This window comes from Orcinus orca, chromosome 13, assembly GCF_937001465.1.
Source record: "Orcinus orca chromosome 13, mOrcOrc1.1, whole genome shotgun sequence".
Lineage (NCBI taxonomy): Eukaryota > Metazoa > Chordata > Mammalia > Artiodactyla > Delphinidae > Orcinus > Orcinus orca.
Genome location: NC_064571.1, coordinates 12,603,223 through 12,619,274, shown reverse-complemented (window position 1 = coordinate 12,619,274; position 16,052 = coordinate 12,603,223). Strand labels below are relative to the sequence as shown.

The window sequence follows — 16,052 nt, the reverse complement described above, 5'->3', positions numbered from 1 at the left end:
GGTGGACAGAGTAACTCGCTGTGGAGGTGAGTCAGCTTCTTTCCCCGGCACTGCAGTGCTAGTTCAATAGACCCCTAAACAAAGAGGCTGAGGTGGCAAGGATGGAGGTTATGTGTGGATTCGACAACGTGTAATTTCCCTTACTAAGGCTGGCCTGGCTAGTGCTTCTGCTGAGTGCCTAATGGGCCAACAGAGAGTCCAGCCTGGAGTCTCTAATATGGCATCATTCCCAGGGGGACAAGCCAGTCACCTCGTGGCAGGCTGATTACCCTGGACTTCTATCATGGAGGGGCAGAGATCTGTTCTCATGGAAATAGACATATATTCTGGATACAGATTTGTCTTCCCTGCCCTTAATGCTTCTGCTAGCACTACCATTCATGGACTCACAAGAATGCCTTATCCACCACCTTACATTCTAAACAGGATTGTTTCTTTTATACATAAATATATATATATATATATATATATATATATATATATAATTTTTTGTTTTTAATTTGACTGTGCTGGTTCTTAGTTGCAGCATGTGGGATCTTCATTGCCGCGTGCGGGATCTTTAGTTGCGACATGCAGGATCTAGTTCCCTGACCAGGGATTGAACCCAGGCCCCCCTGCATTGGAATCGTGGAGTCTTAACTGCTGGACCACCAGGTAAGTCTCTAAACAGCATTGTTTCTGATCAAGAAACTTCATGTCACAGCGAAGAAGTGCAGCGATAGGGCTTGTCCCATGGAATTAACTCGTCTTTCCACATCCCCCATCACCTGGAAGTGACTGGCCTAAATGAGAGGGGAAATGGCTTACTGAGGACTCATTGACGGTACCAGTTGGTAGACAACATCCTGAAAGAATGGGGTTCTGTCTTACAGGTGCAGTATATGCTTTGGATCAGAAAGCATCACATGGTGTTCTCGCTCCTATAGCCAGAATACAAGTGGCAGAAGTGGAAGTGGCTTCTCTCACTATTACATCTTATAACCCATTTGCAGATATTTGCTTCCTGTCCTGACAACTTTGAGCTCTGCTGGTTTGGATATCTAAGTATCCAATAAGGGAATGCTTCTGCCAGGGGATACAACAATGTTTCCACTGAATTGGAAGATGAGACTATGTGTTTAAAATAACAGAAATGTCTTTATCCCATGGTTTCTGTGGGTCAAGGATCTAGGCACAGGTTAGCTGAGTCCTCTGCTCAGGGTGTCACCGTGCTGAAATCAAAGTGCTGGCTGAGGCTGCAATCTCATCTGGGGCTCAGGGTCCTCTGCACAGGTCATGTGGTTGTTAGCAGAACTCGGTGCCTTGCAGCTGTGTGATTAACGTCCCTGTTCTCTTGCTGTCAGCTGGGGATGGCTCTCAGCACCTGGAGGTCGTTCTCAGGGCCTTGCCACGCGGCCCCTCCTGTCTCAACATGGCTGTTTTGCTTCTAGACTAGCAAGAGAACTCTTCTGCTTTTTTATTGTTCTGAAACATGTTTTTATCTTTCATTTAACATTAAGAACATCTTTTTTGTTGTTGTTTTGGTGGGATTTATTTTGTTTTATTTTTTTTTTGGCCGTTAGTGCAGCATGCAGGATCTTAGTTCCCCGACCAGGGATCGAACCCGTTCCCCCCTGCAGTGGCAGCACAGAGTCTTAACCACTGGATCACCAGGGAAGTCCCAAGAATGTCTTCTCATGTAGACAAATGTATGTTTACCTCACCCTCGTAAACAGCTGCACAGCATTCCATTGTAGTAATAATAGATCATCATTTATTTAGCTAGACCCTAGTGTCGGACTGACTGTTAACATTGCTTTCTATTCCCGCTGTTTCAAACAATGCTGCAGTGAAATTTCCTTGCACACACAGTATGTCCTGGGGCATTTCTGCAAGAGTGCCTGTAGGGCAAATTATCCCTGGGACCAAGAGGAAGCATGTTGCAAATTTTGATATATTACTGACTTACCCTCAATTATTATGACAGTTTTCACTCCTGCCAATAGTGTTGGAGAATTTCTGTTCTCCCTACCCTAGCCAGCATGGGATCTTATGAAACATTTTTTTCCTTCCTGTTTCCTTGAGATATAACTGACATACAGCACTGTATAAGTTTAAGGTGCATGGCATAATGATTTGGCTTAAGTACATCTTGAAATGATTATCACAATAAGTTTAGTGAACCTCCATCATCTCATACAGATACGAAATAAAAGAAAGAGAAAAAAATTTTTTTCTCCTTCTGATGAGAACTTAGAACTTAGTTTCTTAACAGCATTCACAGATAACATACAGCAGTGTCAATTACATTTATCATGTACATTACATCCCTAGTACTTATTTCTATAACTGGAAGTTTGTACCTTTTGACTATTTTCATCCACTTCCCCCTCCCCTCAGTCCCCACCTCTAGTAACCCCAAATCTGATCTCTTTTTCCATAAGTTTGTCTGTTTCCTTTTGAAACCTCATTGACCTACAAGGCTCTGTTAGTTCCTTTTGTACAATATAGTGATTCGATATTTCTATACATTTCAAAATAATCACCATGATAAGTCTGGTTGGCAACCAGCTGTTTCTTTTCTGAATCTATGACTCTGTTTCTGTTTTGTTGTGCTTGTTAATTTGTTTTGTTTTTTAGATTCCACATATAAGTGAAACCAAACAATATTTGTCTTTGAAATATCTTCTTTCATTCAGTAGGTGGCCTTTTTTTTTTCGTGAATAGATGTTGAATTTTGTCAAAAGTTTTTTCTTCATCTGTTGAGCTGATCATATGATTTCTATTCTTCAGTTTGTTAATGTGGTGTGTCACACTGATTGGTTGGTAGATATTGAATCTCTTTCATCCCTGGAATAAATCCCACTTGCTCATGGTGTATGATCCTCTTAATGTGCTGTTGAATTCAGTTTGCTAATATTTTGTTGAGGATTTTTGCATCTGTGTTCTTCAGTGATATTGGCCTGTAATTTTGTTTTCTTGTGTTCTCTTTGTCTAGTTTTGGTATCAGGGTGATGCTGGCCTCGTAGAATAAGTTCGGAAGAGTTCCCTCCTCTGCAGTTTTTTGCACTAGTTTGAGAAGGGTAGATGTTAACTCTTCTTTAAATGTTTGGTAGAATTCACCTGTGAAGCCATCTGGTCTGGGATTTTTTGTTTGTTGGGAGATCTTTTACTACAGACTCAATTTCATTCCTGGCCATTCATCTGTTCATATTTTCTACTTCTTCCTGATTCAGTCAAGGAGATTGTACCTTTATTGGAATTTGTCCTCTTCTTCTAGTTTGTCCACTTTATTGACATATAGTTGTTCATTGTAATCTCTTATGATCCTTTGTACTTCTGTAGTGTTTGTTGTAACTGCCCCTTTTTGTTTATGATTTTATTTTGGGGGGCCTTCTCTTTTTTTCTTGATGAGTCTGGCTAAAGGTTTATCGATTTTGTTTATCTTTTCAAAGAACCAGGTCTTAATTTCATTGATCTTTTCTATTTTTTTTTTAGTCACTATTTCATTTATTTCTGCTCTGCTCTTGATATCTTTCCTTAACTAACTTTGGGTATTATTTGTTGTTCATTTAGATGTAAGGTTAGATTGTTGATTTGATATTTTTCTTGGTTTCTGAGGTAGACTTGTATCACTATAAAATTCTCTCTTAGAACAGCTTTTGCAGCATTCCATAGATTTTGGATTGTGTTTTCATTTTCATTTGTCTCCAGGTATTTTCTTATTTCCTCTTTGATGTCTTCAATGGCCGATTGGTTGTTTAGTAGCATATTGTTTAGCTTCCACGTGTTTGTGTTTTGGGTAGTTTTTCCCTTGTAGTTCATTTCTAGTCTCATAGCACTGGGTCAGAAAAGCTGCTTGCTATGATGTATGGTCAGGCCCTCAAGATGGCTGTTCTCTTGCTCTCTGTACCTGCCCTGATCAACCAGTCCCTGCTTTACTCACATGACTCTCTAATCCTCTTAATTATGGGGCTTAATTATAACTGCCTCCTACTTGCCCCCTGCCCCAGCTGCTGGTTTCCCTGGTAATTGATGAGCTAATCTGGCCAATTCACCCTATAAATGGTAGCCACCTTCTCCCCGGAGTGGTGAAGACTGCTACCATGTCCCGCCTGCTGTCTGCCACGCACAGTGAGGTGTTGCTCCAGGACCTTGCTTCATGTGTAGGTTTCTCTTGTCCAATAAATCCCTGATGTCTCTGTTGCTGTCTCTGGGTGAGAAAACTCCTGGGAGCTGAGATGTCAGGACATAAGTACGGGAAACAGAAAGTTGTGGAGGTGATCAGGAGGAGGCCGTCTACTAGCATGTGGGGCCTTGTGGTAGCTGTGTACCATGAGAGATGTCTTTTTCTTCCATTATGTTGATGATATCCTGTTAACCTCAGTCTTTTCCCAGTTTAAAAGTAGCAGCCCAGTGCTCCTCATTCATCTGACTGCACGGGGGTGGCTGGTGAATAGAGACAAAACTCAAGAACCTGGATTATCTACAAAATACAAGCATACCCCTGACCTACCACCCCTAAACAATTAGAGACACAGGCTTTAGGGATATGAATTCAGAGACAGACTTGTGAATTAACATGGCCCGTTACCCGGGAGTGTTTGGTTGAGGTCTGTGGCAACAGCAAAATAATAAGAGTGCCCTTGGGCTTCTGGTCCCAACTATGGAAGGGGGCAGAGCAATGATAGAGTGTGACGGAACAACAACTATAGGCAGTCTACGAAACATTACAACAGGTGGAAGACATTACAAAAAACCTACCCGATTCTTTGAGCATGCAAAAAACCACTATTCATTTGTATGCAACATATAGGATCCCCGTGGACATCGATAGTGACCAAGGAATCTGCTTTATTGACCATGAAGTTCAGGAATGGGCCGATACAAAGGACATACAGGGGCATTTCCACCTGCCTTACAACCCCACTGCTACCGGGCTACGAAGAGACTACTTAAACAACAGTTGAGGTGAGAAACTCACTCTTAACACGTGGACACATCCCAGGAGCAATTATCCCAGTGCCGACGCCATGTTAACCCAGAGGTAACTAGTCAACACCGTTCGAGTTGAACTGTTGACCACTGAAGGACTGTTGCCAACTACAGGTCAGGACAGCAACTCATTTTTGCCCTTCACAGGATCTATCCCCAGGGGAACATATTATAAATAGCCCTTAGGACTGGTAGGTAAGTCCTCAGTGGTTTGGGTTTGCTGTCCCATTGGGGAATAGGATCAGAAAGGGATGTACAGATTTCACCTGTCTTCTACCCAGCCCCACCTCAGATTACTAAGGTAATGAATCCAGGCATCTACTGTAGAAAGGCACCATTATACTAACCCTGTGTACTGTTACACCACCTCTCCAGTATTCGGCACTGGCTGTGGAGACTGAGGGTGGGCAGGTGGTATGGTATTGCAGGCCAGGACAAAACGCGTAGACAGGGGTGGCATTACCTCAGAATGATGTTACTGCTTGTATTTTTTTTTTTTTTTTTTGCGGTACGCGGGCCTCTCACTGTTGTGGCCTCTCCCGTTGCGGAGCACAGGCTCCGGACGCGCAGGCTCAGTGGCCATGGCTCACGGGCCCAGCCGCTCCACGGCATGTGGGATCCTCCCGGACCGGGGCACGAACCCGTGTCCCCTGCATCGGCAGGCGGACTCCCAACCACCGCACCACCAGGGAAGCCCTACTGCTTGTATTTTGCTTAATGGTCATGATCTTCCCTATATTGTGCCTGTTAGACATCTTGCAGCTTGTCCTACTCTGAATGAAGGGAATCTGTTTGTGGACTGGGTGACGATGGTGGCCTCACTGAGAAATGAGTTTGATTGCTGGCTCTACAGCGAAATGCCATTGTCAACCTCTGAGAGTCCATGAAGAATTGACTTGATAAGCTCCTGGTTCCAAAGCCCACCTGTTGGACTGTCTGTATGGCAGTTGTGGTGTTTGGTTGCAGCTGCACTTCTACCTACCTGTCCTCGGGGATATAGCAGAAGAAGTACGGGCCAAGATTATAGAGGTCGTACAGGGTATGTAAGGGTGGAGTGTTTGACCACGCCATTCAAGATGACTGTCCTCTTGCTCTGTATATCCCCTGTTCAGCCAGTACCTGCTTCACTCACATGACTATCCAATCTTCTTAATTATAGGCCTTAATTAGTAACTGCCTATGTGTTTGCTTCCTGCCCCAGCTGCTGGTCTCTCTGGTGATGTTATGAGCCAACCTGACCATTAATTCCCCCTATAAATGGTAGCCGCCTCCTCCCCCGGGTAGCAAAGACTGCTGCCATGTCCTGCTTGCTGTCTGCCACAACCTGTGAGGTGTTGCTCCAGGACCTTGCTTCAGGTGTGTAAGATCCCATGTCCAATGAGTTACTGATGTCTCTGTTGCTGTCTCTAGGCTCTTTCTTCAGTCTTGAGGCTGGCAACTACAAGCCTTGCAGGCCTGTGGGGTACAGCCCAACATAAGATTTTAGTCTTCAATTTACTGCGACTTGTCTTGTGGCCTAGCATGTGATCTATCCTGGAGAATAGAACTTTTGCTTTTAAAAGACTTGCCTGATTAGATAGGTTGGACCCACCCAGGATAATCTCCCTTTGAATTATAGTCAGCTGATTAGGGACCCTAATTTCATCTGCAAAATTCCTTTTGCCATATTGTTGTATAATCATGAAGGTGATATCCAATTGTATTTACACGTCTCTACAGTGCTCAAAGGAAATTACACTGGTGTTTACCCCAGGGGGCAGGAATTGTGGGATCCATCTTAGAATTCTGCCTACCACAGACTGCCCCCTGGCCATCTTACACTCCTTATACCACTGAACCAACAGGTGAAAAAGGTTAATCTATTGGTGTTATGATCTCAGTTACTGCAGGAAATTGGTTGCCTTTATAAAGGAAGCAAGGAGGATTTTTTCTGGAACCCAGGAGATTTTCTCTGGAACCCAGGACATTTTCTGAGGTTCCCTTCAATACTTCCATGCCAACAGTAAAGATCAATGGAAAGCTACAGGAACTGGAAAAAGGCAGGACAATTGAGGATTCAGACCATTCAGAAGGGAAGGATTGAATCATTCTACCAGTAAAGAATCTGGATGGAGCTGTGGGTTCTGGCTGTGGGCAAGGAAAACAGGGAATAAGTGGGTGAAGGTGGAAGCTATAGACATCAACTCTGACCTCGTGAATAACTACAGAAACCAGGACTGGTAGCTTTGCATATTTTCTGCTATATGTATGTGTTTATTCTAACTTCTCCTTCCCATTTTAATTTTATATAACACTAGGTGGAGGTCAACTTTACAATGTAGTCTTTAGTGGGACCTAAGACTGAAATTGAGGCCTAATTAATATAGGCAGCAATGGATTCAATGACCATTGGGGCTTTGTGTTTTACCTGGGGGAAGGGCAAGAACTTCACTTATCAGAGGGTTAGCTGTTTCTGGCTAAAATATAGTTTCTTTGCTGGGCAGGCGTTGAAATGTGTGTAGAATGGTGCATATGAAAGTTGAGAAGTCAAAGGGGTCGACTGAGCTGCTTATGAACTTACTGCTTCCCAGCTCCAAATTCATTCTCCAATTGCACACCCAGAGTGCTCAGTCCTTTGACTACCTTGTAGCCCCAGCCCAGGAACCTTGGTGATCACCTTGCTGCGGTCTTAAGAGGCACACCGCGTGCTTCTGGCTTCATGCTGTAGCAGCCCACAGCCCTCACCACGCACACTCCCAGGCATGACCAGGCCTGACTTTGCTGCCCCCTGCAGGGCTGTTCCTGAGACCTTTGCAAGGTGGGCAATGTCCGCTCTGGCTTGGCACCCGCAGAAACATCCCAGCTTCCTCAGCAACCTGCTTACATGCCTTGGCTTGCCTGTGTCCTAGGTGATTGTTTCCTGTTTATCAGATGACCCTAAACCAGTTCTGGCACAGGCAACCCAGCGAACGTTCTCACCAGCCAGTGGTTGTCTGCAACCGCACCTTCTCCAAAATTCAATTAACTATCAAGTTAAGAAAAAGAGAATTCCATTGGAGCCAAACTGAGTATTATAACCTGGGAAGCAGATTCTCAGAGAGCACTGAGAACTCTTCCACCTGTTAGAAGTTGACGGCATAGACTTATGCTTTTTTTTTCTTTAATTGATTCTATTTTTTACATAAAAAGTTCAGTAAAAATTGGACAAAGTAAAGTGATTTTTTTTTTTTTTGCGGTACGCGACCCTCTCACTGCTGTGGCCTCTCCCGCTGCGGAGCACAGGCTCCGGACGCGTAGGCTCAGCGGCCATGGCTCACGGGCCCAGCCGCTCCGCGGCATGTGGGATCTTCCCAGACCAGGGCACGAACCCACGTCCCCTGCATCGGCAGGCTGACTCTCAACCACTGTGCCACCAGGGAAGCCCAAGTAAAGTGATTTTAAGCAGTAAATCAATCTTATCAACATAGCACAAGGCTGGCCGGAACCACAAGGCAGCCTGCTCTGGAATATTTACATGATAACATATTAAACCTTGCAGGAGAACTTAAACCATCCTTACAAAGTCTTCTGTGATCCTAGCACGCAGAGGCTTAAAAGCAAAACAAAAGCCAAAAACCAGGAAAGACAAATTATTTTCAATATATTCACATATACATTAAAATATAATACAGATCGTCAGGGTAAGGAGTCATGGGTGGGGATGCGCATGAGTCTGTGCGCTGACAGCACGGCCAAGGAGGAGACCCAGCCTTGAGAGTGGGGTCAGGCCTGGCCGGGGTCTCGGAAGGGAAGGTCTCAAGGGCCTAAACCCTTGCCTCAGATGGCCTCTACCAACAGCTCACAACCAGGGACCACTTGTTGTAGATGGACCTCATTTTTGTGAGCTCATTCTGCAGGTTTGAATTCCTCAGTGTGATGTGTCATCAGTAGCACAGCCCTGACAGTGGGGTGGGGAGAGAGGGCCCACGGGACTTCTTCTCCCCAGAGTCTCTCCTACCAGCTTGCCCGTCCTCCCACCCTGGCCCTGAAGGTCACTCTAATTCAGTGTCCCGTTTGGGTTTGTAAACGGCCCCAAACCTCTGCATGTACTTCTTAATGTACTCCTTGGCTTTGTGTCTCACATCCTCATTGCACTCCAGGTCCTTGGGGTTCTTACAGTACTTCAGCTCCTTATTCATAACGCCGTGAGTCAGCTTGCGAGCTAGGTGTTTGAAATCTTCAGTTGTGGTAATTCTTCCCACTTTGCAGTCAGGTTTCCAGTAAGGGTTCAGGCACTGGACGATGAACTGGGACATCTCTTTTCTGAATACTTGTTTGCTTTTCTCAGCCAGCTCACTGGAGGCGTCTGCTTCTGCTGTCTTAGGCTTTTTTGAGGTCTTCATGGGATTTTCATCATATGTTGGGGTTCCCAGGTCCATCTCAGCTTCATGCTCAAGGCTGGCATCCTCTCCTGGGCTTTCCCAAGTAGGAGGATCCCACTGAATCTGCCTTGTGATCACATGGGAGTAGTAAATCTTCCCTTCTGGGTCTCGGGCTGTCTTCCAGTTGGGAGGTAAGACAATGGTTTTTGGTTTGGGAGGAGATGGGGGTGGTAAATCCAAGAGGTTATCTGTCACAACCTTTTCAGGTGGCTGTAAGGGCTGAGGCTGCCCTGGTGCAACTATTGTAGTCACGGCTGTGGCTGGCTGTACCACTACTCCTTGTGGGTGAGCTGTGAGAATCTGTTGTCCCTGGATGTACTGAGGACTTGGCTGGGCATAACTCTGTACACCTGGTGGAGTTGTCGGTGAATAGGGTGACGTCACACCATAGACAGTTGGAGCAGCCTGTCCTTGATGATATAAGGTTGCTTGAGACTGTGCAGGAGAGTACTGTTGCTGTACACTCACGGACTGTTGGTTTGAATCCCAAACACCATACTTCTGTCCCTGGACTGGGCCTGGGGCTGGCACTGGCAGGACGGTGGTGACCCTGGAGTCTTGGTGTACCACACCATCACTTTGGGCCACATACTGTGAACTGGAAACTTCCACAGGGGCTGCCACATGTGGCACCACTGGCACAGGTGGAGGGGCAGCAAGGGGTTCTGTAGAATGTCCCACCAAGGGCTGAGAATGATCATAAGGAGCAGGAGAACACACAGGATCCATGCTGGGTGTGGGGAGGAGCACCTTTCCAGCATTAAGATTGCTGGGATCCACATAGGCCTGCATGGGGTAACCTGGTGGGTAGCCAGCAAAGGGGTGATGAGGGGCATGGTAGCCAAGAAAGTCACAGGGCAGTGGAGACGTCACTCCCAGGTTCTGCATCTGCTGCTGTTTTTTTTGAACCTCCTGCTGAGCTACCTCCTGCTCAAACAACTTTCGATGCTCCTCTGTAGAAAGTTGATTGTGATCTTGAATTCGTACTTTCTTTTTAGAAGTTGGTGTATCATATCTGCCACCTGGCCTTTTTGTTCCCCGCTCGTAGGCAGAAGGTGGTGGGGAGAGGGAGCCCCTTCGTTTCCTTTTCTCTTTATTTTGAGTGTGTTTGTCTGGGTCTCTCTCTCTTGACCTGTTAGGAGTCTTTGGGGCAACTGTTTGATCTCTGAAGCCAATAGCATCCCTTCCTCGTTTGGTTATTGTGCTCTCCTTTTCAGTTCGCCTTTTCTTTGGAATTTGATATACCTCCTTTAGGTCTTTCCAACTGTCCAGGAGCTTGGTGGCCAAATCACTTATATCTACTGTTTTATGTGGCTGTTCCTGGCTCCTCTCACTCTCCACATCAGATACACCCTCCTCTTCATCTTGGGATGGTGTTTCCTCAGCAATAGGTTCGTCTAGTTTTGTGCCATTGGTCTCTTTAGGCTCTATTTCAGTGTCAGCCTCTGGGTCAGATGTGGGTAGCTTAATGGCCTCCACAGCAATGTCACTATCAACTTTAGATTCAGGCAGCTGTTGTGTGAGTAGCTGTTGTTCCTTTTCTTCTATAGGGACGTTTTCTAACTGGTCAAGGTCCTCTGTGCCATCCTTGCCTTCTAGCTCGCTGGTAGCATCAGAGATCGCACTGTCCATGCCATTTTCACTTGTAATTTTAAGTCTGCGAAAAATTAGCTTCTTGGGGGTGTCTGTGTCAGCTTCTATGCTCAGCTTGGTGGAAGGATCAGGTGTGTTGAGCGGTGTGTGAGCACGTGATGTATTCTCGCTAGAATACCCATCTCCTTCACTCAGCTGAGGGACAGCAGTCTTGGTTTGAGACCAACGTTGAATAATAGGAAGCACTTTGCTTTCCTCCAACACACTTTTAGCAGGAATGGGTAAATGTTCCAAAGTCTTTATAATCTCTTCCTGAAGCTTCTGGTTACTTTCCCGGCCATCACGTAGCTCTGCCATCCAGGTCCACAACAAAGGCAGCCCATGATGTTCCAGAAAGGACTTCAGGCAAGACTGTGAATGTGTGTTCTGTATGAGCTTGAGACAGGTAAGTTTCTGTTCCAAAGTCTCAATTCTAACCATTAGCCAGGATAAGCTGAGCACCTGGTTTTTATCAGAGAGACCCTCACCATTCTCCATCAGAGCTTCTAGCTCTCCATCCACCGAATCCTTCTTCCAAGATCGTTCTTTCTTCATTTTCCCTCCTGCTGCTCTGAGGCTGACTCTGTTCTCTCCTCCCAGGTAACCCCGGCAATTAGCCGACCCACAGAAACATCTCTGTGCTTCCTTGCCATATCTCTGGAACCGATAGTCAAATGTTAACTCTGAGCCTGAAGGAACCAGTTTGGTGGTAAAAATCCCAACTCTCAGTTGTCCGTTCACAGTCCATTTTTGAGTCTCACAGTTTGGTTCACAGCTGTGATTCATGAACCGGGAGCAATTTCCTTTCTGAGTGGCATCTATTATCTCATCATTCTTCAGGGCCATGAAATAGTAGTGGATGTTTCTGTTTTGTGCATACTCCTTTACCCGGGCCTTAAACTCTTTATGATCAAGTACCTCTCCACAATATTCCAGGACGAAGGTGTTTGAAGGAAGGTCTTTAACAGCTCTCAAGCCCCAGCCTTTCTTTTCTGTGAGTATGACTTCCACATCTGCATGCTGTTTTCTTTGAAACCGTCTATTGGAACAATAATCCCCATTTGGACAACGAGACGAACATTCAATCATGAGGAGACGATTAAGACAATCTTCCCCACATGCTATTTCACCTTGAGCTCTTTCATCTTTAGAAAGAGGTGTACACTCACACTGCATTCGCTTAAAATCCCGATGGGATTTATTCTTCTTTCTTTCTGTTAAATAAACATTTTCTTCAATCAGATCAAAGTAAGAAGGCATCTTCCCTTGTTTGGCACATTCCTTCCACCGCTCCGGGTCCCTGAAGTCCTCCATGACACACGAAGGCCCAACCGATGCTGAGCCTAGAGGCGCTGCTGTCTCTCCCTGCTCTACCTCCACTCTAACTTTCTTTCTGTCCTGAAGCTCACCATCACTCTCAAAATCACTCTCCAATTCCTGTCTCCTTTTTTTAAGAGGCCATCTATCTTTCCTATCATTTTGTTCTAAGTTTTTTGAAAGATCTTTCTCCTCACTCACAGCTAAAGAGTCCTTAATGGAATTGCTGCTTATTTCAGGTGCTTGCACGGACCCCTTGTCCTTCTGAAGGGACAGAAAAAATTTATTGGACTGGCCTGAAAAGCGAGATCCTCCACGTTGATCCCAATTCTCCTCCTCTTCACGGTCATCTGTTAAGGAATCTGGTACCTGCCCTTGAATTCGATCATACACAACCCCAGTTCCAGGCGGTCTACCTGCTGATCTTGGATCCCAGTAGCCATTGGCTTGCCAGTAATTACGTGTCCCACTATACTGTTCTGCACTTTGCTGATACTTAAGTCCACCACAGGCTCCATAGCTGCTGTCAGGTTGCTGATATGTGGTAGTAGGCTTTTCTTGTTGAGAGAAGTCCCACCCTAGGTTTTTGAGCTCTTCTGATGATGAACGGAAACCATCCACTCGGGAGATCTCACAAGAAGAAAAATTTGACTGTGTTTTTCCCAGTCTACTATCTGGCCTGTTAGGGAAAGTGGTCTGTTGCCGAGACTTACTTGAGACACCTTCAGAATCATCAGGAGAATAAACTGGCAGCTCTTCTTGCTGCCTAGAAGTTATTTTGACTTTCACTGCTTCCTCAGAATTTGGATGACCTAGAGGGTCAGATTTTATGTCTGTATGACTTGTACTATCAACCCCATCCCTCTGAGGATGAGCAATTTCAGACAGGTTTTTATCTATCTGTTTTCGGCTGGGCTGTGTAAAAGAGATTTCTGAATTCTTCTCTGTTGCTTTGTGAAAGAAGAACTTCTCAGTTTGAGGACAGGCTTTACTTGCTATGCTCTCAAATTTTTCCTCATATGAATGCCTCCTTGGCTCCAATCGCTCATCTTCCCAGTGGTCAGAATAGTGTCTGTAACTTTGACTGCTCTGAGAAGAACAAGGACTTGTTTCTTCCATGGGCAAAGTAGAATTCTTTGGCACAACCACCATAGACTGAAGATGGTTTCTTGGAATACTGCTATCATCAGAATCTGTATCTTCCGAATCACTTGAACTTTCGGAAGAACCAGAATAATCTTCATGGACAGTGGATACAATCTCTGAGGCATGACCACTACTGTCACATTTTAAGGTATTTGTTACACCATCACTGTCCTCCATGATTAAATTCAAAGCACAAGAAGAAAATACAACTTCTGAGTCATCAGAAGTATGTGCCTGTCCTCTTCCACCGTCTTCATCTAAAGAGATTTCTGGTCTTCCTCTTCTATCAGGCAGTATGGAGTTCCCTTCTTCTTGAGCCTTTTGCACACATTTCCCAGATAGTCCATTATTATGCCTGTTTTCCCAGGAAGCAAATCCTCTTCCTGAATCAGGAAGGTCACTAGCTACTTCTATTATTTCTTTCTCTGCATGCTTTAAAAACTCTGAGCTTTTACTCTTCAGCACAGCATCCAAAACTGGAGATGTATTCTCTCCACATTGCAAGAGAGTTAAACCGTCTACGTTTGTCCCTGGTGGAAGACTCTGAAGAGATGAAGCAATACATGAGCTCCCTGTAGGTGGATATAAATCATCAAAATGATTAATAGAAGCTGAACTAGTACTACCAACACTCTGCTTATATTCTCCACATGCAAATTCTGAGTGCTGATCTGTCAGACTTCCATTATCACATATAACTGTTTTTGATTTCAAATGCACGTCCATGAAGCTATTTGAAGAAATATCCGTTACTAAAGGCTCAGTATTTTCAGCTCCGGAATGACACAAAGAAGGGGGGTTGTCGTTTGAAGTACAGTATATATCTGAATCTTTGGTTTTACAGCAAGAAACTCTCACATCAACTGGTTCTTTAACTATTGTTTTGGAATAATCTATAGTCATAACTGGCAAAGATATGAGTTGATCCTGGTGTGGCGACACTGGAGGTTCTGTTTCTCTAAATGGGCTTTCTGACTTGCTGTGCTGCATGCGAGTATCATCCAAGTCTTTTTCTTTACATCTATTAATGTTTTGAAATCCATTTGATGAAAGCATGCACGTTTTGACCAAAGGGGATACCTCTGATCCAGTCACACTATCATCAGAAGACATCAAAACAGTGTCACGTTTAGAAGTGCAAAATGTTGCCAAATCAGATTCTGCCCCAGGAGATCCGTTTATATTAAATTCGGTGGAACAATAACTTCTTAATTGATCATTCTTCACTTTACATAAAGAGTCTAATTCCTTAATACTATCATGGCTATCATGTCCTATAAATTCAGACTTAGAAACAGGTGATTCATCTAGCTTTTTAAAAGTAGGTGAATCATTTAATCGATTTGATGGAGAAGGAGACCCAATCTTCTCTCTTTCAGGAACTTTACTAATCACTCTTAATTCACTACCTTTTGAACGAGGAGTCTGTAAACTAAAAGAATGAGACTGTTTGATTTCCTCATTCAATTCTGTACAACAGAAAGAATTTTAAAATTTATCAGACTTGGGTGCAGGTTTTTTTTTTTTTTTTTTTTTTTTGCATTACGCGGGCCTCTCACTGTTGTGGCCTCTCCCGTTGCGAAGCACAGGCTCTGGACGCGCAGGCTCAGCGGCCATGGCTCACGGGCCCAGCCGCTCCGCGGCATGTGGGATCTTCCCAGACCGGGGCACGAACCCGTGTCCCCTGCATCGGCAGGCGGACTCTCAACCACTGCGCCACCAGGGAAGCCCGGGTGCAGGTTTTGAAGGGGGCAGATTTATAACGGGAAGCACTCTTACCGTGCTTGGAATATGATGACCCGCGTCGGAATCCCTGTTCATTAGTGGGAGAATAACATCTTTTCGTTGCTTCATTTTCCGAAGTCCTTTTGGATTCTCCTTCTAATTTTGAAGAATCCTTTCCTCTTTCTTCCATCTCTAAGTAAGAGGACTCAGTTTTACAGTCTCCATCAGATTTAGAATAGGAGGATGGCGTCCTTAGGTCCCTGTAAGAGCAAGGAGGAGACGAGGTGCGCCTTGAGTATGTCTTCTTGTACTAACCATCCAAGTCAGAACTTTGTCTTGACCTGTTATCTGTGTATGGCCGAGACTAGCGTGCCCTCTCGATAAGGGGAACTCCTATGGTAACGACTATCATAATGAGAGTCGTCATAATGGGATCGTTCTGACCGAGAATAGGATGAAATAGTTCTAGAACCTCTGTCAGATTTAAACGAGACCTGCTCCGCCTTCGCTCTCTCTCTGATCTACGGCGAGAAGATATATAACAAGTATCTCTTTCAAGTTTTGAGTAGCTAAAATACTTATCATCTCTCTCTGTTTTAGATCGTGAAGATTTGAGGAGGTCTGCTTAATGTGTAATGCAGATGCACACTGGGCATTAGGGAGAGAGAAGGCCCGAACAGAATTCTGTGTTTAATTTTTTTTGTCCTGCCTTTACATTTTATTCCATCAGAGGTATGAATGCCAGAGGGGGATCCTCTTCCAAGCTTGCCTTTTCTTGGGTACTGTCCCTCTGCCCTAGGGTACTGTTAAGAGTTCTCAACACGCAGTCATCCCTCAGCATGAGCAAGGAATTGGTTC

General features: G+C 44.8%; 1 protein-coding gene and 1 long non-coding RNA gene across 2 annotated transcripts; one reads left to right on the top strand and one right to left on the bottom strand.

Annotated features, from left to right (window-relative positions):
* The first annotated feature begins 541 nt into the window (after window positions 1-541).
* On the top strand, window positions 542-5,989 carry LOC125960804 (uncharacterized). Its single transcript, XR_007470826.1, has 3 exons — window positions 542-654; window positions 4,796-4,950; window positions 5,941-5,989. It is a non-coding gene; the product is annotated as an uncharacterized LOC125960804 (long non-coding RNA).
* Window positions 5,990-8,962: 2,973 nt separating this feature from the next.
* LOC101282703 (histone-lysine N-methyltransferase SETD2-like) lies at window positions 8,963-15,399 on the bottom strand. The gene is given in 2 exon segments (XM_049695870.1): window positions 8,963-14,994; window positions 15,221-15,399. Coding segments are annotated over 2 exon segments (6,174 nt in total). The 5' UTR covers window positions 15,385-15,399; the 3' UTR covers window positions 8,963-8,984.
* Window positions 15,400-16,052: the final 653 nt, after the last annotated feature.